General features: G+C 36.8%; 1 protein-coding gene across 9 annotated transcripts in view; it reads right to left on the bottom strand.

Moving 5' to 3' along the window:
- The window catches only part of mark2b (MAP/microtubule affinity-regulating kinase 2b), a 60,121-nt gene that overhangs the window by 31,162 nt on the left and 4,867 nt on the right, over nt 1–24,092 (bottom strand). For all 9 annotated transcript variants that reach the window (XM_055051127.1, XM_055051131.1, XM_055051129.1 and 6 more), the window contains 5 exons: nt 5,842–6,012; nt 4,244–4,297; nt 1,410–1,458; nt 1,173–1,238; nt 859–929 (listed from right to left, as the gene is read on the bottom strand). In XM_055051127.1, coding sequence (XP_054907102.1) covers nt 859–929; nt 1,173–1,238; nt 1,410–1,458; nt 4,244–4,297; nt 5,842–6,012 — 411 coding nt within the window. The remainder of the gene's footprint in view (nt 1–858; nt 930–1,172; nt 1,239–1,409; nt 1,459–4,243; nt 4,298–5,841; nt 6,013–24,092) is intronic.

The following is a 24,092-nucleotide window of genomic DNA, read 5'->3' as shown; positions in this document are numbered from 1 at the left end:
TTTTTTTTTTTTGGAGATTTAATTTTAGGAAAATCAGATTTTTCTTTTCCACTAATGAACTCCTTGTGTTTCCAGTGATGTCGGCACTTGTCTGACAAACTTTTTTTTTTTTTTGCTTGTAAATATTTAAATTTATGTCAACTCACAGAAAAAAATTACTGAGATAAAAAAAAGTTTTTGAAAATATTTTCTGTCACAGGGAGTTTCTTTTTAAGAAAAGAAAGCAAAAGAAAAAAATCCCAAAATAAAACAAATCAGGAAATCAAATTTGGTAAGAAAAAATGAAAACAATTAAAACATTTTTGGTAAAAATAATTAAAAAAAGGTTTATTTTGAAGCCATAAAACGGGAAACAAGAAAAAGGAGAGGAAAATCATGAGGTGGGACAGAAAATGAATTAGAAAAAGAAAAGAGAATGAGTCATCTTTTAAAAAGATGGGATACAGAAGTCTGGAAAAGCATATATTTTCTTTTCCTATATCCAGACTTGGAAAAACTTTTAATTAAAATCCCAAACTTTTCCAGATTTAGTAGGAACACTGATTTGTGACAGACAACAAAACGTAAAAAAACTGGGACATGAAATGTAGATGATAAAATAGTTTTACTTTTTTTTTTTTTTTTACAAACTAAACATCTAAAATATGTGATGTGAACTTGCACCCCTTTCCTTTTTAATTCTAAGCCCCTAAAAAAAATCCAAAATATCAAATTGCCATGAAAAGCTATTAATATGATGCTATTTATATGATGTTGATTAAATGTGAAAGGCTTTGAGAATGAATACTTCGCAAGGTACTGTAGTTTCCTTTCAATAAAAACTACGATAAAAAACGTTTCAGAAGTGAGAAACTTCACCTGTCTGAATTTGGCACGTGCTTCTTTTTCCTTCATCCTGCCGTGGGCCACCAGATAATCAAAGACCTCTCCTGAGAAAAAAGAAATGGCGAAAAGATTTAGTGCTGCAACCAAAACTGTAAAGTTGAAATGTCATGTTCTTTTCTTTTTTAGACTTATTTTTCAGTGGGTAAAAGACTAAACCCTTAATCCCAGCACTGATTCAGAGGAGGGAACAGCCCAAAACATTAATTACTTTCTGTTGGATATCTGGTTATGTAACACGCAGAGATCCAAGCTGCTGGGTTAATAATTTTACAGAGACATGTGCTTACCTCCGCTGGCGTACTCCATTACCAGGTACAAAGTCTTCTCTGTCTCTATCACCTCAAAAAGCTTGACTGGAGGCAGAAAAAAGAAAAAACAATTTTTAAAAAAAGGAGGAAGAGAGAGAAGATAAACAAAAAAGTAGAAGATGTAAACTCTCTCAAGTAGAAGTCATGACCTTGAAAGATCAATCAGGTGCGATTATTTCCCAGCGATTGACGACAGAACGGACATCGGTGACTCACCTATGTTGGGATGGTTCAGCATCTTCATGATTCTCACCTCCCGGAAGAGCTGCGACAAACACAAACAAACAAGTCGTCAATCGGCGCATCACACGACACAAAGCGACAGCACAGGACTGTTGGGTCCGCTTGTTTTCTACACATTGATTCATTTAAATCTATGAAAAAAAAAAATTTTAATTATCATCCAGGCACAAACCTTCAGGGCTCTCTGACTATTTTAACAGATTTTGAAAGTAAAAAAATGGATGGAGAGATAATTGGGCAGTGGATAAAGACAAAAACATATTTCTTTTTAATCCTAATCCAAATGTGGATGATTGGGATACAGAATCATCCACATTTTTCCAGGCTTTCCAGGATGTCTATAATGGAAATATTTGCAGGAGAGGAAAAGAAAGCAAACATCTAGTTCCTGTTTATAAACATGGGGTGGAATAAGAGACGTTCAAGATTCAAATTATACTGCTTGTATTATCTGCTATAAGCGAGTCAGTAAAACTCATTAATGTTTTACTTGAATTTATTAACTTACAATCAGAAAACAAAAATTTAAAATGTAGCTAAAATGACTATTTTTCTTAGGACAAACAACTGATATTTTCGGTAATCTGTGTGATCCATTCAGTTTCTGTGAACTAGTACAGAAAAATTAAAGACAAGCTTCAGAGGCTTTTATTAATAAAACAAAAATGTTAAGATTTACGTTATATCCAGAACATCTGCTGCTCATCCAGATGCAGGAGGTATCAGTCTCTTCAGGCCTTCTTGGCGTTTTGAGCTGATCACAAGTTGTTGGCTACCACTTATCCACCCAGTTTTTAAGAACTGACTAGTTCCCAATGTGGTAAAAGATCTGAGGCTTTCTCTGACCACGGGTCTAAAATTTAAATGTTATAATCCTTGAAGGTAACCAATGCTATATCAAGGCCATCTGCCCTCTTTTATTGTAATCAGTCTGCTAATTAGAGTGATAGGATAATATCTGGTGTGCTCTTTTATGATACAACTATACTGTAATTAAGCTGGGTGATAATTATGTACCAAGGCATGAATAAAAGTGAAATTGTGTGTTATATAAGACATCTTTTGAAGTCAATAATGGACTTCCCTTTGTTAATATACATGTAGTCATCACGCACACTAAAAAAAGTGAACAGAACATTCAATTTAAATATATTAATTTGTCGCAAGTAACTGAATTAAGGTTATACAAGTTTATTAAGTTGTTAATTTAAAAAAATAAATTAACTTGGATAAACTTAATTCAGTTACTTTTGACCAATTTCAGCAATTTAACTGGAACAACAGTCTCTTTGTTCAGTGCATAACACTCTAAAAACAAATGATCAACTCCAAAACAAAGTCTGTGAAACATTTTTTAAACGATGCCTTGAAAATATGTAAGGACTTCGTCGACATTTTAACTTTTTGGCACATTCCGCCAGAAGTTCACAATACACACCATGCTCGCAGTGAAACATGGTGGTGGCAGTATCATGATAAGGGGTTGCTTTTCTCTAAATGGAGATGAATGGACAACCTGTTACTTAAGACCTGGGCAGAGGCAATCTTTTATGCCTCCTGGGACAGGGAGTGTGCAATAATGGCTGAAAACAGATGTATAGATATACAGCCAAATATATTTGAAAAGCAGAAGTGGAGCCTCCTACACAATCAACAAAAATGCAGCAAGTTTCTGGATGGCAAGTCAACAACAAAACACTTGTATTTTCCAGCAGCCATTGTGCATACAACAGTAAACCCAGCTGACCAAAAGTGCTGGAGCTCTGCTTGGGTTGCTAGGTAACGGTGCAGTGCCCATGTATTGTGATTCATCAGGAGTTTTTTTTAAACGGCTCATTTTCCACACAACAAAAAACATTTTTTTTAATTGCTTAGGCTGTTCTTAGAAGCAATGGAGACCAAAATTAAAGTATAAAAGTGTTAAAAATGTGAATTTTGATCAATATATCATAGATAAGATATATTATAGATAAGATAACCCCTTTAAAATTCAAGGAGTGTGAATAGTTTTGAATGTTATTGTGTAGAGTGAGTGAGGTACACTGATCCAGCTCAAGAAACACATGAAAGAAACAGCTTAGATGACGTTCTGTTCAAATTAAGGGTGTTCACTAACTGAAGACATTCAAATATTGAAGTAAAAACATCTGTTTTAACAGATTATATGTATATTTATTTATTTTTATTTTTTTAATATTGAACTTTATGCCACAAACCACAAAAAAATCCACTATTGCCACTTTCATTTCTCCGATTAGGAGACGACGTTCGATCTAGTTCATCAACTGGAGGATTTAACTGCATCTGCAGGAGCCATGTGACTTACTGTAAATGATTTACTTCATCTCTGCCACTGTGCTGCCTCTACATTTTGTGCCTGGTGTCTGTATTTGGATACAAGTGTCTATTTTATGGCCTGCGTCGGTGGATGGAGACGTTAGAGGAGCGCATGATATGTGTGTGTGTGTCTGCGCGCGAGGCTGGGCCATGTCTGTTTAAGTGGACAGACCCCACCCTGCCACGATCAAAGGAAGTAATTGCAGCTTGTTTCCCGTAATTAAAACTCTCTCTGAAAACTGGACCACTTCAGACGAGTCGAGTAGAGAGGGAGAAAGGAGGACATGTGGGGCAGGAAGAGTGACTTCTGAGAAAAAAGGGAAAAGAGGGAGTGTGCTTTAAAGAATTTCCCTGTGTGTGTGTGTGTGTGTGTGTGTGTGTGTGTGTGTGTGTGTGTGTGTGTGTGTGTGTGTGTGTGTGTGTGTGTGTGTGTGTGTGTGTGTGTGTGTTGGGGAGTTTAGGAGACCCACCTTTTGCAAACTGGAGGAGTTGAGCTGCGTCTTATCTATGATCTTTACAGCCACCTGGAAGCAAAACAAAACGTGTGAGCTGATCATTGCGCCTTTCTTTTCATTTATTACGCTGTTGAATCTCACTTAGAAATCCCATTCTGTGACAGCAGAGCACACACAAATAGACTCACACTGTTATCTTTTCAGACACATATCACTGGAACGATAGTCCTGCAGCATGAGCGCACAACCACAGCACAACACGGTTGCATAATAAGACAAAACACACACACATTCGAGGGGATGAAGGATGGTTTTGGCTCTAACCAATAATCAGGTCTACGGTTTATAATCCACCAAAGGAGACAAAGATGAAAAAGGAATGAAACGGGAGGAAAAAACTAAACAAAATTGAGAAATGGGAGGGATTTCAAATGAGAGCTGAACAAGAACAAAAGAGCCGAGCACAAAGGCAGGGCAACAAAGAATCAGCTCTTCAAAAGGAAACAGAACAGGGAGGTCTCCTTCTGCCTGATATTTCTGTCAACTAACATCTTTCTTTCAGTCCTCTTTCTGGTTGTGCCTGTCTGACTCCCTTGTTTTCTTTGTGTGCCAGCAGGTCACGTGGAGCGTTATCAGGGTGTCAGGCACAAGGCTGTCACATATTGACAGAGCCCGCCCCCTGCACTCTTTCTCACATAGGAAAGAAAGAAAGAAAAAAAAAAAAAACAACAGCTGACTCAACTGGGCATTGGACCAGAGTCCAACACGGGCTCAGATTTTACCTCTTAAAGGGACAGACCGCCACCTTACATCACAGCTGTGGTTCAGAGAAAACCAGATACATTCGGGCTTTTCTGCTCAGCCTCACAGCGCTGATACAATCTGCAGAAGCTGATGCACAAAAAGCTGTGCAAAGCTTTAGATCAGATCAAACTTGCTCTGTACCAAGTCTGAGAGCCTGTCGGTATCCTTAGCAACCAGGAATCCAGTCCAACACTGAGGACTCAGCCAAACATCACCATCAACTCCTAATTTAACCATAGCATCAAATAAAACTTAGCCTTGTAGGATTTATTTTGTTTTACTTTAAAATGCTTGCTGAGATAAGACATCAAATTGTCATGTTTAGATTCATTAATGTCCTTCATATCACAAAAGGACATAAAGCAATTTGGTTTTAAAGTAGATGTCAAAAACAAAAGTTTGTTTTGGACCCATGTACAAATCTGGGTTGATATTAATATCTGATATTCCTACTGCTGTTGTGGTTCATAACCAATTTTTTTAGATTTTTCTGCATTTTCAACACTTTGACAAAATAGCAACTTTATGCCTTACATCTGCAGGACATTTCAATTGCTTCCTTTGACACGACTTTTTGTAGCGGCACTCTCATGTTTTATAAAACTCTGTAATCTGAAACTGAAAATGTTATTTCCTCTTTGACTCTAAAATAATGCAGACAAGTCATACCTAAAGTGGATTATTCATCAGTGATAATTAGATTTTTTCCTTAACAACACAGATTGTGGTTTAAAATCAATTCAAGCAAATATAATTAGAAAACCAGATGATCTGAATGAAGCGATTTGCAGGAGTGTGTTGATGCTCACCTCTTTTGAAGTGAGGACGTGTCGTGCCAGTTTGACTTTGGCGAAGTTGCCTTTGCCGATGGTTTTCAGTAACCGGTAGTTGCCGATGTGTGGCTGTTCGTCTGACGTGGCCGTGGACCCCGAGTTCGGACATCGCGACATGCTGTATCGACCAGTTGAAGACTTCTGCTCCTGCAGAAACAGATGAGAAAGAGTTAGGCGGTGTGACGGGATGTGAATAAACATGCAGAGAAAAACTTCAAAATTCATTCTCTTTCATCGCAGGGTTACTTACTTTAAGTAATCCTGAATATGAAAAACAAAAGTTCGGTAAATGATAATTGATTGGTCAATGGTGGATCTGCTTCTGATCCAGATGTTTTCCATTTTTTGTCCCAGACGCTAATATTGCTAACTTTGATTGAAGTTACAACCTTTTTTAAATGTGTAAAAGCAGAGATTTCAAATGCGTTTTTACCTGTTCATTAAACAACATCAACAACATAAGCCTCCTGGTTTAAACATGTTGTGTGAAACTGAACTACTTTGACATTTTTGCAAACTTTGTGGGGTTGAAAATAAGGACAAAAGGATGAATATGAAAATGTACCAATTTCTGACGAGGACAAGTGCTACTGATATTATGTCTGTATCTCATTAAAAAGTGTCAAGGAATCTACTATTTCTGGATAATTATGTTCATTTAGGGTATAATAAATGGAGGGAATAATGTCAACACTGTCACTTTTAAAAGTTCTTGAAGAGATTTTGCAGATTTAACATTTAGCAACAAATGTAATAGGATTTCAAAAGACCTCTCAAGAATAATATATAATTCAGTTTGAGACATCTGTGTGGCCATTATCATGGAGAGCTACAGCTAACATGGAGAAAGTTTTCTGAGCACAGAAAATGTGGGTTTCTATTTATTGACTTATTTTGCTTTTCCCTAGTTACATGTGATAAAGACTGCTCAAAACTTTCCACACTCAAAAAAACCTCAAATACGAGGACAGGTCTGAATCCAGACTGAAGTCATTTATTGGGTCATATCATTTACCTTGTATTGTTTTCATAATAAATTCAGTTTAATGTTTTGTTGGGTTTTTTTATGTGTCCATATTGTTGGGATTGCCATTTTCTTTGTTCAATGAGGGCACCAATTAATACCAGTAAATATGAAAATAGGATCTAGCAGTTTTAGTGATACCAATCACATTTCTTTATATATTTTTCAAGAGCGATATTGGTGTTTGGTGATGACTGCTGTTACCTAAAAATGAAGAGAAGTAGTTCTTATCGTCAGTTATGACAATGATACCACAATATATTATGATAAAACTAACTCCATATCGCCCACCCCATGTCTGAAGAATTGCAGCTTGATTACAAGTTTGAAGCTCCTCTAGTTCTAAGATGAAACTAAGATGAAATCTCAATATTACAAATATATTTTGCCATTTATTTTCCGAATAATGTGTCATGTCTGAACCATATTTTTGGCACAAAATTGCAGCTTGGTTCTCTAATCTTTAAAATGAAATCATGTCTCACATAAACGCTGCTGCTCAGCCCACATTTCTGGCCAGTTATGCCCAATTCAGGGATTGTTTACTGGTAAAATATTCAACTTTCACCTAAAATGAATTCAAAAGTAAAACGTTGTCGTTCTTATGAGCATGAATCATTTGAAATAGGGATGGGTGCTATGAACTTAAAGTTTTATCACAATATTTTGCGGTACAATTGCCATAATAAAAGTTGCTGTGCTGTGACTCACACTGTAACTGCAATTTAAAATGTATTTATACTTATTGATGCTTTTGTTCAACAAACAGCAGAGAAAATAAAACTATCAATCCTGACAATAAGGACATGGTAAGTGAAATTTATCACAAGTCAAAATTCTTATACATTTATCATGATAAATGATACGATAAATGCTCACCCCTAGTCTGAAAGCAATGAATCTGCATCCTCAGGAGCAGTTTGGTTCTTACAATATCAAAGGTCAAAATATTTTAAGACATTCTATAAAGACAAATATAAACTAAAATAACTTTAGCTGATCCTGCAGTAGACAGTAGGCCCTTCATCTCAAACCCACGCTGGAAAAAGAAAACAAAACCTTGCTGTGCTGGCAAGTTTTGCATGGCTGGCAACTGTGATTGGGTTTCAACTCCAGGAAAGGGTCACAGCAATTGTGCGCATGTGTGTGTGTGTGTGTGTGTGTGTGTGTGTGTGTGTGTGTGTGTGTGTGTGTGTGTGTGTGTGTGTGTGTGTGTGTGTGTGTGTCTACGTATTTCCATATGTGTGATCTGAGCGGACAGGTGAAGCGGATCAGGGTCAGAGGAGAGGACGACTGGCTCCAGGGTGACGAGACGCAAGCAAACACATGCACGCACGCACGCACGCACGCACACACACACACAAACACACACACAGGCTATGGAACAAACAGTGACAGCACACAGAAACTTGAATACACTGTTGTGCACACAAACGTCCAACAAGACCGTTGTGTGCAGCCGTACACATAGGCAGAAAGTGAACACACCTCTCTGAAGTTTGCCATCAACAACAAACATGGCGGCCAGTGACATCTACACAAGAAACTCAGCCGGTAATTCTTCAGTTCTGACGCAAACTTGACTGCAAATTAAAGAGACTCCACATTTTTATTCCCCTGCCGTCAAGTCATGGGAAACGAGAAGCTTCCTGATTACTCCACCGGCTTAGTGTGGGCTTTTTAGCTCCAGATGGTATAATCTAATGGCTGCATCTCTGCCTCCCCCCACAAACTTCCTCATGCTGACAGCGCAGACTTGAATAAAATGTAATAGGCCAGATTAAGCATTAACAAAAGCAGGGGAACAAGGATTTAAAAACAAATGACAGTTACTCTAAACCCAGAGGACAAGGCAAAAAGGCCCTTATGTTATCTTGTGGGAGGGATGAGGCCAATGATTTTTATTTTTGGACTATGTGGGTGAGACCAACTGTGCTATATAAGCGCCATTAAAGACAATAATATGCAAACGGAGCATTCGGAGTCAATTTGACGATCGACTGCTGCCTTCATGTTTCAGGACTCTAACTATTTGTGACCAACTCCTCCCCGCATTGATTTTACTCAAGTACTGCTGACTCAAACAGCATCAGCAGCTCATATTTTATTCTTGACAAAATATCTGTAGATAAAACATTTTAAAAACGATGAACGAGCCACAACGTTTGCTCTGCATTAATCCTCTGTTAAAGCCTGTCAATCCTTGACAGGAAAGCTAAATGGAAAAGCTGTCAATACTGCATGGTGTAGTGCAGCTAAAAGACTGACAACAGCCCAACAAGCTTCCACGCAAACTTTTAAAGTGCTCCCACGTGCCGTGAAAGTGCTGCAGCAGGCAGAGGAGGAGCTGGGAACTAACATGAAAGTAATGGAGAACCTTTATTTTTTAAAAAAAACGTCAAAAATCAGATTTTTTTTCCCAGTGCTTCCAGGCCATGCTGAAAACAACCTTCAGTGTGGAAGTTCGACGACCCAAAGCTATCCATTCTGAGCATTACTGCGGTGTATTAAAAAAATGCCCAGAGAGGATGTAATGCAGGTTAACTATCTGAGCAGATAGCCCAACTAACAAGTTAATTGCAGTTTATTGCAATCTACAAAGAGCAGAACTTTAAAAAGCTACTTTCAGCACTCTGAAAAACTAATCCCAAACTAAATTTAGCTGTGATTTGAATGTCTAATTATTTTTGCTAAAATGTGCTTTAAGATAAAAATAAGTCTAGTTAACGTTATAGCTGTAATAATGAATGTTGTACTTTTTATTTTTTTATTTTAGCAAATTCTTGTTTGTTTTGAATAAAAACAGGAACATGGAATATTTTTACACAATGTCATGACACTTGGAGAATCTCATCTGCTTTCACTAAATACTTTACTTATAAAAATTATAAACTTAAGAAAATGTCAAGATTGAAATTGTAGATTTTTGCTATTGCCACAACAGTGGAGGCACTCAATGTGAACCACCAAGTATAAAACTGCCTGTCAATAAAACATCATTCGATTTTCAAGACTACATCTCCCTCGTCTCTGATACATTTGCCTTTTCACTCGGCCTTTAAGAATGATCAACCCTGACAACTATAAAGCTTTTAGATTTCTGGCACGATTGGATAGAGTGTCTTGCAAACCAGATATGAGAGACTATAAACTGCTCTTTAGTCTTCCTGCTCTCCTATCCTCTTTCATGTCGGACTATTTTTGCCTTCTGATTCTTCCTTTATTTTTGGGCAGCTGCAGGCCGAGACAACCCTCCTTACTAACACACACACATACACACACACATACACACACACAGGAATACAAGCATATAGCCACCTCTCGCCACGGCTATAATTATAGATGTGTCAGAGGACAATAAGTGACATCATTGTTTAATTCTCATATTACTCAGAGATGTTAAGTTTAACTTAGGAGTACCAGCAGGGAACTACAACCCAGAAAAAAATGGAAAGACATTTTGTGGCATAGGTTTGATTTGATGTGTTAAAGACTTTCAGAATGACTTGTCTATCAATCGTCTCTCAATCAAAACTCAGGCTTAATGACAACTATTTCCCCTATTGTTATTTAAAACCTTACATTGTGAAAGTAAGAGGTAATATTTGCCTTGTTTAAATAAAGGTCACCAACATTACTGTCAACAAATCTAAAAGGAAGTGCTTTTATTTTGAAGAATCTGAAATGTCACAAGATTAGAGTCCTAAACTTTGAGCTGAAGTCTAGTCTCAGAAGCAGCTTCAGTCCAAATCTCTGCCCTTAGATGCCAGTTTATTACTGAAGTCAGCATACTAAATTCACCGTTTCATGGTCTGTTAACATTCACCATCTACACTCACCTGCCACTTTATTATGCAAATAACTGTTAACACAAATAGAAAACCAGCCAGATGCTGCAAGATGACTTTCTGGAGGGGATTTCAGTCATTTTCAGTCACTGTTAGACAAAATGGTCTGTGTATTTTACTTGGACTTTCCATGCATAACATTCTCTACCACCGCCATTTGATGAAACAAGGCTATGAGGAATACCATCTCTCAATGCACAACACATCAAACCTTTAAGCAGATGGACTATAGCAGCAAAAAAGTGGTTGCTGCACCTGTCAGCTGAGACCAAAACATGAGGCTCTAACACCGGGCGCACATAAAGATTTGATGAGTATTCAGGTAATAATGAATATGCCCAAGTATCTGCTGATCATCTTCTAAAGACTACTTCTTGAATGTCTGAGTAGTCCAATGGCTTCCACAGTCAACAGATCTTCATTTAACAGAGCACCTTTAGGACACAGTGGAACAGGAGATTCATTTCATGTTCAAATCTGAACAACTTTATGATGCCATCATGTCAATATGAACTCAAAAACTCTTGGGAGTTTTTCAACAGCTTATTAAATCTGTGCAGAGGAGAATTGCAGCAGGTCTGAAGGCAAAAGGGAGGTTTAACATAGCAAGTGCTGAGGTGTTGTACAGAAAGATAACTTGGTGACATACTTTGGTAGTGAATATGAATATAAATCATTAAAAATGTACGCTAATAACGGAACCACTGAGCAACCATTAAGTCAACAACAAATGCCAGATCAAATTCCCAGCAAGTTTCCAACAAATGAACTGTGAACCTTTTCTAGGGTTGTTTTTCCCAGAAAGACGAGAACAAAGTTCTTGCTTCTTGTTTAAATATTTTATCAAATTTCCAAAACATTCTAGCCCAAAACTCTGCTCCTAAAGCAAAACATATCACTTTTTAAAATTAAAATTATGGCATTTGAAGCTACTAAAAGTTAGAGAGGTCAATTAATGTTGAAAATACTACATTTGTATGAGTTTGGTGCAGGTGCTCTCAATGGCATGGAGATCTACAAAATGCTAAGTCATTCCAAATTATTCCTCTTGTGGTCTTTCCAACACCGTTTTCATTTCCGCTTCCTGGCACAAATAAACACAAAGATAAGCTGACAAAAACTTGCCATGATACCAAATATGTTAACATTTTATTCTGTGACTACAATCAAGCTTTGGATAATGTGAAATTACTTCTGATTGACAAAGCTACAGCTAAATAAAGCGCCATCAGCTCTTTGATACTGCACACAAGCAAATAAAGACCCAAGAAGTGCAGCTACAAACCTCCTCCACACATCAGCCAAAGTCTTTGTTCTCCTTTTTGTCAGCGATCTCAGAGACTTCTTTAATGACCACCACTTAGAGTGCAACAGAGCAAAGCCCTTTGCTTTAAACCTGAAAACATGAGCTACTGTTTTGGAAGCACGTTGCATGGGGTGCAGGCCTTTTATGTCCGTCGTGTACCGTGTGGAGAGACCATTAGTGTAGTGTTTACATCCTGCTCAACGATTGAAACCCTCTCCCAACGCTAAAACAGATCCAGCACAGTTACTGACGAGCTGTTCGCGGCTGAAAACCATTTAGCGCCAACACAAGCACTTGCACAATATCAAAATACACACACGAATGGGGAAGTCAAGAAAAAACCAAGGTGGTACTGGTTATGTTTTGACTCAGGCCTCATTATCACTGACCTTTGCTTTTCTGACTTTGCAACCAATTCACTCTGATGCAAACAGATGGAATTTCACACTGAGAAGTTTAACAAAGTGCTGCCCTTATTTTAACAGCAAGAGACGTTCTCCTAAAAAACAAAAAAACAAACTGACTGCACCTTAAAATGTGGATTGTAGCTACACGATTATTACCCTTGCAATTACAAACAACTGAAATATAGAAACGTCAAGCCAACGAAGCTCATTAGCTGCTATAAAAACAGCTTATTCAAACCGCTTCTGTAAATGAAACTCAACCAAGTATTAATTTGAAACAATCTACCCTTCCTTCAAATAATTACCCACTTCAACCCCTATAAAATCTGAGTACTCACCTGAATTACCCCCTTTTATTGCATGTTGGCTACAAGTTCAGTACGTCTTTTTTTTTTTTTTTTTGGAAACATTTTAGGAAATCTCATTACATAACCTACTAGATGCAATATGCAAGAGAAGTAAAATGAGCATGAAATAATAATAGCTTTGTGATGCTGCAAAGCCCAGTCAGCACTTCTGTGCTCGCTGGGCTTATTATTTCAAACATTACAAAAGCACAAGCTGCCCCCCTCTCATAAAGCATGTTAGTAAAAGTGATGTACAACAGAGGGCTTTAGAAAGTTAAATAAAGGCTAATAAAACAAAAGTTGTTCAGTTTCATAGAGCCACGAATACCACAGTGGCTTAAACCACCGCTGGCTTGAAGCTCTTCAGAGTCAGCAATAATAATTAAATCTTAATAGGGATATCCGAATCAAGACTTTTTCTACCAGAAGCTAATTTGAGTCACAGAATGTCAACTACTGGTCGGTAAATAAGTTGGTGTAGTAAAAGTTCAACATAACGTGAACAACCTGCAGTACAGCTTTGAGAGGCATCCACAAGAAAAAAGGCTGCAAGTTGTATGAAAAAATAAAAATATTGAATGTGCAAACTACAGAACATCTTGTTGAGGGCGTGGCAATGAAAAAAAAAATTTACTTTCTGACGAATCTACTCTTATATTAAAAGGTATTTCCAGACCTGATAGTCTAGTAGACCCACTTTGATTGGGAATCAAAGTTGCAACATTTGTTACATTTTCTGTTGCTGCAGTTTGCTTTCACACTGCACTTTGTTAAATGATCCAAATCCTTTGGAAAAGCTGTTCCCCTCCTTGCCTGTGGAGGCGCTGCACCATGAACCACTGAAGGAAACGACACAAAAACTGCTAAAGACAACACTGACTGCAACCTTCTTTTTATGAAATGTAAACAAAATGTAAATGTGGAGTCAGATTTTAGTGGTTTCTTTTTTGACTCTAGCAAAAGACCATGAGGCATTTCTCCCACAAGCGTTTGTTTTGGTTGTAATTACCCAGAATGCCCTGCATCATGGTCTGCTTCCTGCTTTTGGAGCGGTTTCTGGTCCACCTGGCATTCATTCAAATGAATCTGACTTTCTTGGCAAACAGCTAGTTTTATTAAAGCGAACTAAACAGGACTTTTTTTTTTATTTGTTGGTCTTTACACAACATTTCAACTTACAACTCTACAAATGTGGCCTAAAAGTCAGAATCTCATCTGCAGAATGTTTAATTTGGGCTCTGATCCTAAGATGCCTGCATTTGTCTCCTGCCCGCCTACTTGGGAAAGGAAGGTCTTACAAGAACAAAAAGTAAAGTTCACTCCCAAGCTAACTACAAAATTTTAGATTTAAACTTAGGCTAATTATATGTAGCATCCCAGTAAATCCCAAAACATTACCTTTTAAAGGTAATTTAACTGCAAACTATAAGAGATAAAATCTCCCAAACTGAGATAATGATAGGGTTCGACCATGATAGGGTTTACAAGTTATTTTAAAAGCAAATCTTAATGTGTTCAATTGAATATATTTCTATAAAACATAATGATTAATAACAAAACATAATTTAAAAATTATGTTTTATCATTTTCTTCCACCAACAGGCTCAAAAATCCCAATACCCAGTAAAGATGAGCCTTCCAGTCATTAAACTCTCCATCCACACAGTACTATTTAAAAAGGCACCTCTTTGCTACCGAGCAGTCATTAAATTTTTTCAGATCTCCACTCCAAAATTAATAAGTGTTGGCTGATAGATAAGAAGTCCTAATTAAAAGCCAAAAACAGGAGGAAACAAAAAGGTGAAAAATTTGCACCTCAGCCAAAATCAGAGATAAAAGAACTGCAATAACCCCAACTACACGTGGCCTCAATATTATTCCTTGGAGCTTCTTTCATACAGTCCATTAAAAAAAAACAGTCACAAAGCTGCAAGCACAAAACATTTATTTTATCACCACTGAAATAGAAGTGAAGCTGCAGCTGCTTTGAACACACATGACTTTATTAGGCTTAATCATACAAAACATCTCAACTGTGTTACCTTCAGTTTACACAAGATTCACTGCTCTGGAACAGGTTTGCAGTGACCATAATAAAATGACTCGGTGGAACATTATGTGGTGAAACTGGCAATGTGACATTTTTCAAATAAAAATTACATTCTAAATACAAACAGGGTCAGCTTTACTAAAGACAATATTTCTCTAAACAAAGCCACCACAGTCTTAGTTAACCAGATAGCGCTGAAAAAGCTGCTGCCTCATGCAAAAATTGAAATTAGTTCAATGCCACTGTGTAAATTTGCTCTACATACACGCTTGCTTATCTTGATGTTGGTTTGTATCGGCGTTCAATTGTTCCCCCACTTCCTCATCAAAAGGATTCAGACTGCTGTTCTTGTGCAAGTATTTGGTCTTTGAATAAAAAATATTTAAAAACTTCCAAACAAAATACACCAGAACAACTTTCAAAATCTTCCAAATTTTCCTCCAAGCCATATTATTCAAAGCTTTGCGTCTCTTACTTTGCAACTGGCTGAAGCCACCAATTAGAATGAATAAAAATCAGTCTAGGTAAATGGATAAAAATACAAATAAGTGTGATTAGTAATGTTCTTCTGAACCACAGAGGGACAGTAAAACTGAAACATGTCATTATTTGCATATGCATGTTTGTTTTTTACAGCTGCAGATGGAGTAAGAGGAACAAGACCTTTGAAAACATCCCAGTTATCAAGTAGGTCACAGAAAAACAATGGTTGCTCAGTTGACATTGTTATTTTGAATGCAATAAAGCAACTTTTAATTTTTTTGCCAATTTATATAGAAGTGTAAATCAAATGGACAATACCCAGGTGTCTGAACACATTTTCTCCCAACAGGCATATAAATGCATCTCTTTCATACAAATATTTGTCTTACAGAAAAAAATTGGAAAAAGGACTAGAAGAAATCTATTTTTAGCTGGCACTTTAGTTTAAATTTCTAATTCCATTCACTCCAGCTCTGTCATAATGCTGTAAAAAAGGACCTTAAAGGAAATTTGTATATTTTGGATCCTAAACAAAGTTAAAGCCTTCAAGGTCTGAAACATAAATAAGAATCAGCCTTTTCTTTGGTTGTTTGGTTTTTTTTAATCATGTTAGTGTTGTCCAAAAAAAAAAAAAAAAAAAAAAGAAAACACACTTGCCTAATACAAAGAGTCACCCACTTCAAACCAGGTATGCACCTCCTTATATGGATAATGATGTACTATTCACTGCTCCATCTTGAAGACAGTCATCTTCAACAAAATTACAGATTATCTTTATCCCTTTCTCATGGGATTACAAGTGAATGGATGGGTTCCCACTTATCTTGGTCAAAAAGATGCAGTTAACACTTTGCTACCAAGATTCTTTTGCAGGAAAAAAAGAGGTTTCAGGAGAGCTGCAACTTATTTTTCTATGTGACTGAGCTAAGTGAGGGAGTTGGTTTGACTATATTGCATTACATGTGGCATTAGCTTGATGTATTGCTAGTTTTCTCTCAACATGTCAAGCTGACTAAATACGGACAGTGTTTTTTCCCAAAAGCCACATTACCATAGTGTAGTAGTTTAATTCTTATGAGTGAAATGCAGACTATGTGTGGAAAAGTGAGGCTCACAGTCCCAAAAATCACATTTAGCCAAATACTGACACAATTTTAATGCCTCAAAATTACAGTTTTTTTGTTTTAAGAATTAATGCTCACACATCTTAATTACAACCAGACCGAGTTCCCCACAAAGCCTGTTTAAATCCACAGGCAAGAAGTTGACCTGTTCCCAGCTACTTTAACAAGATTCCCACCAACACTAAATGTTTATCAAAAATAGCAGATGATGCACAGAATTTTAACCAGTCATTTCAATTTGTAAATAATAATGCACACATTCACTGTGATGTAAATTAATAAATCACATTTAGTAAAATAAACTGAGGACCAAAAACAAAAAGAAAAACCTATTTATTTGATGGAATTTTTTTCCACTTTCAAAAGTGATGCAATTTCATGTTAGAAGAAGACATCACCAATCTGTCTTTTGTGTGATTAAATCTCTCCTTATGTGAAGGAAGTGGGAGGCAATCTCCCCCCGTAGGCCTTGATATAGACTGCTGGTACAACAGCCATGCCAGTATAACAAACTCCCAAAGTAATTTTGAGAAAGACCCCTTACTTTAGCAAGATGGTGTCACACCAAGTCTCAATTTGCTGTGAATGCAGTGTGTGTGGGATCGTGGAGTGTGTATGCCCCCTCTGACTGGACACGAGCCCCCCAGCTCCCTTCGGTGTGTGTGTGAGAGAAATCAATCCACCAACTCCTGTTTGCACTCTTGCTGTCACAGTTGGGACACACAGCATAGCACTTCCTTGTTCTGAATGCAAGCGCTACATATGGGCCAAAGGCATCAGCATGCTACAGTAACCTTCAGAAGGTGTGATAAACCGATGGTTACATTATTAAGTCTGTTTGCATCCAGGGCTGTTGTAAAAAAATATTTAAGTGATCGAGTACCCTATAGAGTATTTTTACAATTATCCGAGGAATTGGATCTCTCTTTTCCTCTCTCTCTCTCTCAAACCGTGATGACGCAATATTCCAACGACACAAAAGCTGTCGTAGTCCAACCATCGCACCGCTAAATTAAACTAGCCTTATTTCTCCCCCAAACCCTGACAAAACACAGCAGAATGCAACAGCATGCTGCTCGGAGTTCACAATAACTTTGTTAATGCGCAAAAAGCCTCTGGTGAACTATTCTGGGGTCAATTTAACTGCATGTTTCAGATATTTAATTAAAATCATCTGGTATTTCAAAGCCCAGGTTTTCCCCCAGTGTTTTATAAGCCTGACGGGCCATCAGACTTTACTTGTGCCAGGCTATGTATTGCTTATTTATTTAATTTTTTTTTAAATGTCTGCATTTTTTTAAAACTTAGTAGTTTGTGTTCAGTAGTTTGTGTAATCTTCCAATAACACATGGTTATCAAGGCATATCTGCAAATTTCCTGTCAACTTTAAACCTTTTTTAACTTAAAAACACAACAGGATGCTGGATGAATGACTGCCCCAGCACCCAACCACCAGACGTTTTTTTAGCAAGTTTTCTGTGGGAAACCATGAAAGCCTATGAAGACAAAATACATTTTCACAACGTGAACAGGCCCACAGCATCACAGATCCTCCACCGTATTTAACGATGAGCGTTAGTTGTTTTTATGCATATTCATCCTTTATTTCACAGAAATCTACATCTTCATATCTTAAAAGTCAAAAGCAAACTCCACATTTACATTTGTGATGAAAACCAGATTTTCTTTACTTCCTGAATAAAAAAAATTTAAATAAAAGGCTTTAGTTACATTTTTGTATTTTATTCCCCAGTGGATTTTGTCAAACCAAATCAAGGTAATCCATGTAAGAGGTCAGACTTCTTTAGTCAACAAAAATAACTTTATGTTAAAGCTTTAGTACATGGTGTGCCAACAAACCTGTTGATCGAGGCCAACGACAGGCGACTGTCCCAGTGAGAAAATCCTCCTTTCCTTTCTCATTCTAATGAACTCTAAACAAGGGTGTGAAGTCAAACTGCTAATTAGCTGTGTTTTCTGGATTAAAGTCAATGAAAATTGAGATGCGTAAGCATGACCAGAACTCAACATTCAGGATTTGGTAGCAGTGACTTGATGTTTTTAAGAATGGGTGACTGTTGTTACCCTGATAGACATTTCTCCCATTAGCTAAGCTAACATGTCAGAGCTTGAACTGCTCAGGTATTGTCTGCTTTCAATCTCAACCGTTTTAGTTCATAGTACAGGTTTGTGTGGTAACCAGAAAAATATTCTTTTTAAGATTTGATGTATTCATGTCTCTTTTTTTTATGTTGTAACAAATCTAAATATTTCCTATGATGTTTTATTCCTTCAAAGGTTTTAATCTACAATTAGAAACAGAAAATCCATGTTAACAGTAGTAATGAGGGAATCTTTGCGTTGGACTGGCAGAGCAACAGAGTTCACCTGAAGCCTGGAGAAAAGCCCATCGCTTCCCCTCCTGTATGACGTCAAGCTTTTCAAATCTATGGTTGAGCGCCGCACCTACGCCTCAGCCAAACCAGAAAGGCCAGTTTCACCCCTGCTCCCTGAGATCCAGCCCAACAAACAGCTGGAGGCTTCATAGCAGCCACTCCAATTCCCAGGAACGCCAAACCTACGACGACGAAAACAAACCTCCGATTTCATTGATCATTAACAGAGTGTGCGAGGGGGAAATAATGAGTAACTCCTCTTTGAGTGAGTGAGCGAGTATGACAAAGTGAATGACATTTGTGTGCTTGAAGCAGCGTCCCTGGTTAGCTTTGCTTTTCATCTCATCTGGCTCATGACAGGTCTGTCAAGGTTAAAGACCTAATTTAATGTTTTCTGAGAGAGGAAAAAAAGGCGTATGCAAATCAAAGCAAAAACATTGCTTAGAGATGAATCACAAAGACATAAAAAATTGGTCATGATATGTTTTCACAAATCCAGAAACTCATGTTTATAGAGTTTCACTGCAAGCTTCTTACACTCCCAAAAGGTGTCGGGTGAAAAACATGAACCCGTGCTCAGCTGCACTCAAATTACCAACACGGCGTTTGCTTTGTCTTTTGTTGCTGTGGTGCTTAGCAGCGTTTTTAATCTGCAAGCCACAGTGGGGCAGGTTCAATAGGTCAAAGTAAAACACAAACTAAAGCTGAGAAACAAGACAACTGTGCAGTTGGTACAACACTCTTAAATTAATTCAGAGGCTAAATAGATCACCATGCTAGCTCACAGGTGGTACAGGGGCTTCTAGACGATGCAAAGGGGTTTGTTTTTTTCTTTAAACACAGCAGGAGGTGTTCCTAATCTCATTCTTTAAAAGTCCACATAAATACAACACAATCTGATTTAACCTCATTAGAAGCAAGTATTAAACAGTTTCCTAATGAAGTTTAAAAAGGTTTCGTCACTGCTGAACCTTATCAGACAAGAAGATCCTAAATAAAAGGGGCAAAACTATGGGAAAATGTTGCTGATCTGTCTACAATGCTGACTATGAATAACATTAGAGACTGTTTGGGTTTTAATAGAAATACTTGACACAATTCCCGATGATTTGGCAGAAAAAAAATCATCCATTACGTAAAAACCTGTCAAACCAAAAGGCTAAATGATACTCAAAAGGTATTCTCACCCTTGAACTTTTTCAGCTTTTGTCACATTAAAACCACAGACTAATTTTATAGGATAGTTGAAGGAAAATGTTAGCAGGGCTTCTTCACTAAAAAAATGTGGGTTAGGAGAATGTTAAATATATTGCTCTGACATCATCAGTCAGGATAAACACACAGCGAACAACATCATCATTAAAACCGTGAAGAACAAAATTTTATGCTCAACGAAAATTATTCACATCAACAAATAGCATGTCAAATAGCAAGTTGTCATGCTTTACAAAAAATAACCTGCAAATAGGCAGATTTAAATTTTCTGTCATGTCAAATTCCACAGAAAAATCCACAAATAGGAAAATCTGTGAATACTGAACCGCAAATACTGCTGAAGACTGGTACAAAATTAAAATAATATGCATTACTAATCATTCTGGCATCAGACTTAAACTGTCTGCTGTTTTCATAAACACAAAAATCCTAAAACCACAATGAAAACCACAGTCTGGTCTCGAGTAAGACGATGTGCCAGCGGTACGTTTTGCCCAAATATACCAGTAAAATAAGTCATGCGTGTGTCACAATAAAGTGGCCAAACATGTGCAACATTTTATGACTTCCCTGCAAGTACAAGTCTCAATAATACATGGCATGTGTTACTGAAAATATTAACCAAAGGCAACATGCAGGTATCTGATTTCAGCCCAGTTCCTGTTCAAACACGGGTCAACTGCCGGCATAAAAATCTGATATAACTGAGCAGCTTCAAGTTATAGTTATAAAACACGCTCACCTCCATGTTATCTTATGGAACGTTCATAAAATACAAACGGTCTTTGTGACGCGTAACAAAAGGCCTCACTAGAACAATCCCTGCATGTGAAGTTATTGTTAGAAATATTTGCACCTCATAATCACAAAATGTCAGGGGAAAAACCTACACAGCAAACCTTTAGGTAAATAAAATGATTGAGATAGAAATTGCTCATAAATGAATTTATTTTAAAATAATTCTCATCTTTCTAGTAAGTATAAAATGTGAGCCAAATATTCTTCAGACGTTTTGACGTCAACATATTCTTTCAGCCATGTATTAAAACATTTATACAATATATTAAGAGTATTTATAAATTTAGCTATCATAAACCAAGGTAAGTAATATTTAAAAGATTCCCATAACCTTTCTAGATAATCACTGGTATCTTACATGTAACATAAGAAAGAAATTGGCCAATTAGGCTGATAAAAACAACAAAACAAATGAGAGGAATGTTAATTAGATCCTCTGCAATCAGCAGGTTGATTTCTAACTGGTAAATTGTATTTAAAAATAAATAAATAAATGTAACAATGGCTGGTTGAAAGCTGATGTGAAAGCATGTGAATGATGTCAAACACAAGGGAGAGAAAAAAAAACAGGTCAAGTTTGTAAACTTGTGATTAAGATGCAGTCATACGGGGTGTTATTGTTGTTCCTAAATTAGGCCTGGGCAGGTATGAGACTCTCATAGTACAATGACCTTGATTAAAAATGCCAGTTTCATCATATGTGTGCGTAAATTTGAGACAAAATGTACAAAGTTTCATATATCTGCTTTTACTTTGAGAAAATAATCCACAAGTTTCCTCACTGGCTAAAGATAATTTAACATCTTGGTGGTTACAGTTATATTAATATTATTTATTATTTTGATACACTTGAAAAAAAAAAAAGAAGAAAATCCATTAAAGTGTTTACTTTGTAAATTTGTAATGGAGTATTCGGGAAACTGTAAGTGGAATCAAAAGGAAGAGTACATTTCTGCCAAAAATACTCAAAAATTTAGGTGAATCTAAAATTTGCTAGAAATAACAAGAAAGTTTGAGTCTGAAAAGTTTAAAATTTGCTAGAAAAATCACTGAAATTGTGAATTTTTCCCCCTAGAAAATTGCAGAGATTAATCTAAACATTTCTGATTTCTTTGCAGAAATTTACTCCTCTTTTTTAAAAATCTACAATAGCCCTGATATGCCATCATAGCATCTTAATTTTATTTCCAATCATCATTTTAGCTGTATCTTAATGCTTTCTACTTGTTAGTTGGTACTGATTAACTGAGTATTTTCCATTGAGGTAGAAATAAAGGATTGTTCTCCTCACTTTTGAACTTTGCGTTAGCTTTCAAGGCCTTTTTATCATTCTACTGTTGCTAATTATTTATTAACTGAGGTAACTAGAAGAAGGTTGTCACAGAGAGAAACAACAGTCAGTGATGAATTAGTCTAATTTATAATGTTTTATTTTCAGCTATCAGATTTATTTTCTATCCTTATAGACAATTTTTCTAGGCTGATAAAGCAAAGGACAATGAATGGATTTCTTTTGAATGGGTAACATTGCAGCAACAAGTTATTTGGCTGAAGAAAACTTAAGAAAAGGAAATGGCTTCCTGTTCCCTTTCTGCCTCTTCTCCCAGTTTAACTAAAGACCTACACAAACACCGCAATAACAAAATCTTACAAGTATTTTCCGTCTCGTTTCCAGTTCAAATATCTTAGTACGCTTGAGAGAAGACAAAACTAACTTCTCATCTATTTCAAAGATATAGGAGCTTGATTTAAGTAAATAATTGATTAAAACATTGGTTCCACTGGCAGATTATTTCTCTTATAACAAGATTTAAATTTATACATAACTTTAATATTCTGCTCATAATAAAACAGCAGACTATTTTAAATTTATTTCCTATGAATCTCAAATCAACAAATTCAATAAAACTTGAACGCCTCGCCTTCATTAAAATTCAACAACAGAAGGATCCAGTTTGTTCAGCCACTTCCCAACAATGACAAAAGGACAGAACTAAACGGACTGACCAGTATTGCTAGCTTGTATGTGTGTCAAAAGACGTGGTTTGACAAGATTTCACTGTAAAACAGGAAATCAGTCAGTCATATGTATGGAAGCGGACGAGCAACAATATCATCATTCTGGATACATTTTATACCAAGAAACACTCTTTAGTGCTGAAGTAAGTAAAGTAAAAACACCTACAGCTTTGCGTGTAAAACAAGTTGCCTGTGTGTCATGCACTTTTGAACAAGTTCCTCAAACCGACTGCCGGCATTAGCCTAGCATAACGAGCCACTTAACATATCTGCCATTTAACAGCTAAACACATATCACAAGGCACCTTCTCTGACGATACGCCCCAGTTGGATCGGGACGTCTTCACCGGTTACATTTAATCCCACCTTAGTTTGGAGTACGGTTGACATTCGCTGCCATTTGGTCTGTCGCTTTCCAAACAGAACCATCTGTGACCTTTCACCCAGCAACTCTGTTCAGGACTGGTAATGATCAGAACCCTTTCGTCTCTTGAATGGAAAAATCCAGATTAGATGTGATGAATGAATAAATGACTTCAATGCGATGCACATCACGTTTCGAGGAATGAAGGGGACGGGGTTTCCAACTGCTACAGGAAATATATCCTCCTCCTTCTCCTCTTCTTCATTGTCGTATCATTTATGAAACTCCACTTTGGAGGAGAAATTGCTGTGGGCCAGTGAGAGGCATAGAGGAGAGCTAAATGTAATGCTTTCCTCGTCATAATGAGAGGTTGGAGCTATTCTAGATGGACGGTTATCTGCCTTCATCCGGCCAGTAACCGCTCTCGCTTGGTACTGACGAAAAAAATGCAACATTAATGGCCTCATCCGTCTGTTAAAGCACTGGCATTTAGCACTAAGACAGATATTTAATGCACAGCTTTATGAATATTTCTATTTTAGTTCAGTCAGCTCTTTGTCAGGCCTGAAAGGAAAAGCTGCTGAGCCCCAGAGAGAGGTGAACATTAAGAGTATTTTTGTTTTTAAGATTTCCTTGTGAAAAAATAAATGTACAAATTTTTTTATCTTAGAAAAATCTTTTTTTTGTAAACTTTCAAACGTATGTTAGATTTTTAATAGAGATGATATTAAAAAATAAAACATTTTATTCAGATATGTTTAATTTATTTTCCAATTATTTTTCACTTAAATAATTTTTAGATATATTTTTATAGGAAAAAAATGTATATCATTAAAAAAATTAGAA

This window comes from Poeciliopsis prolifica, unplaced genomic scaffold, assembly GCF_027474105.1.
Source record: "Poeciliopsis prolifica strain line A6 unplaced genomic scaffold, Auburn_PproV2 SCAFFOLD032, whole genome shotgun sequence".
NCBI classification, from domain to species: Eukaryota; Metazoa; Chordata; class Actinopteri; order Cyprinodontiformes; family Poeciliidae; genus Poeciliopsis; species Poeciliopsis prolifica.
This window is presented reverse-complemented; position numbering and strand designations above follow the sequence as displayed.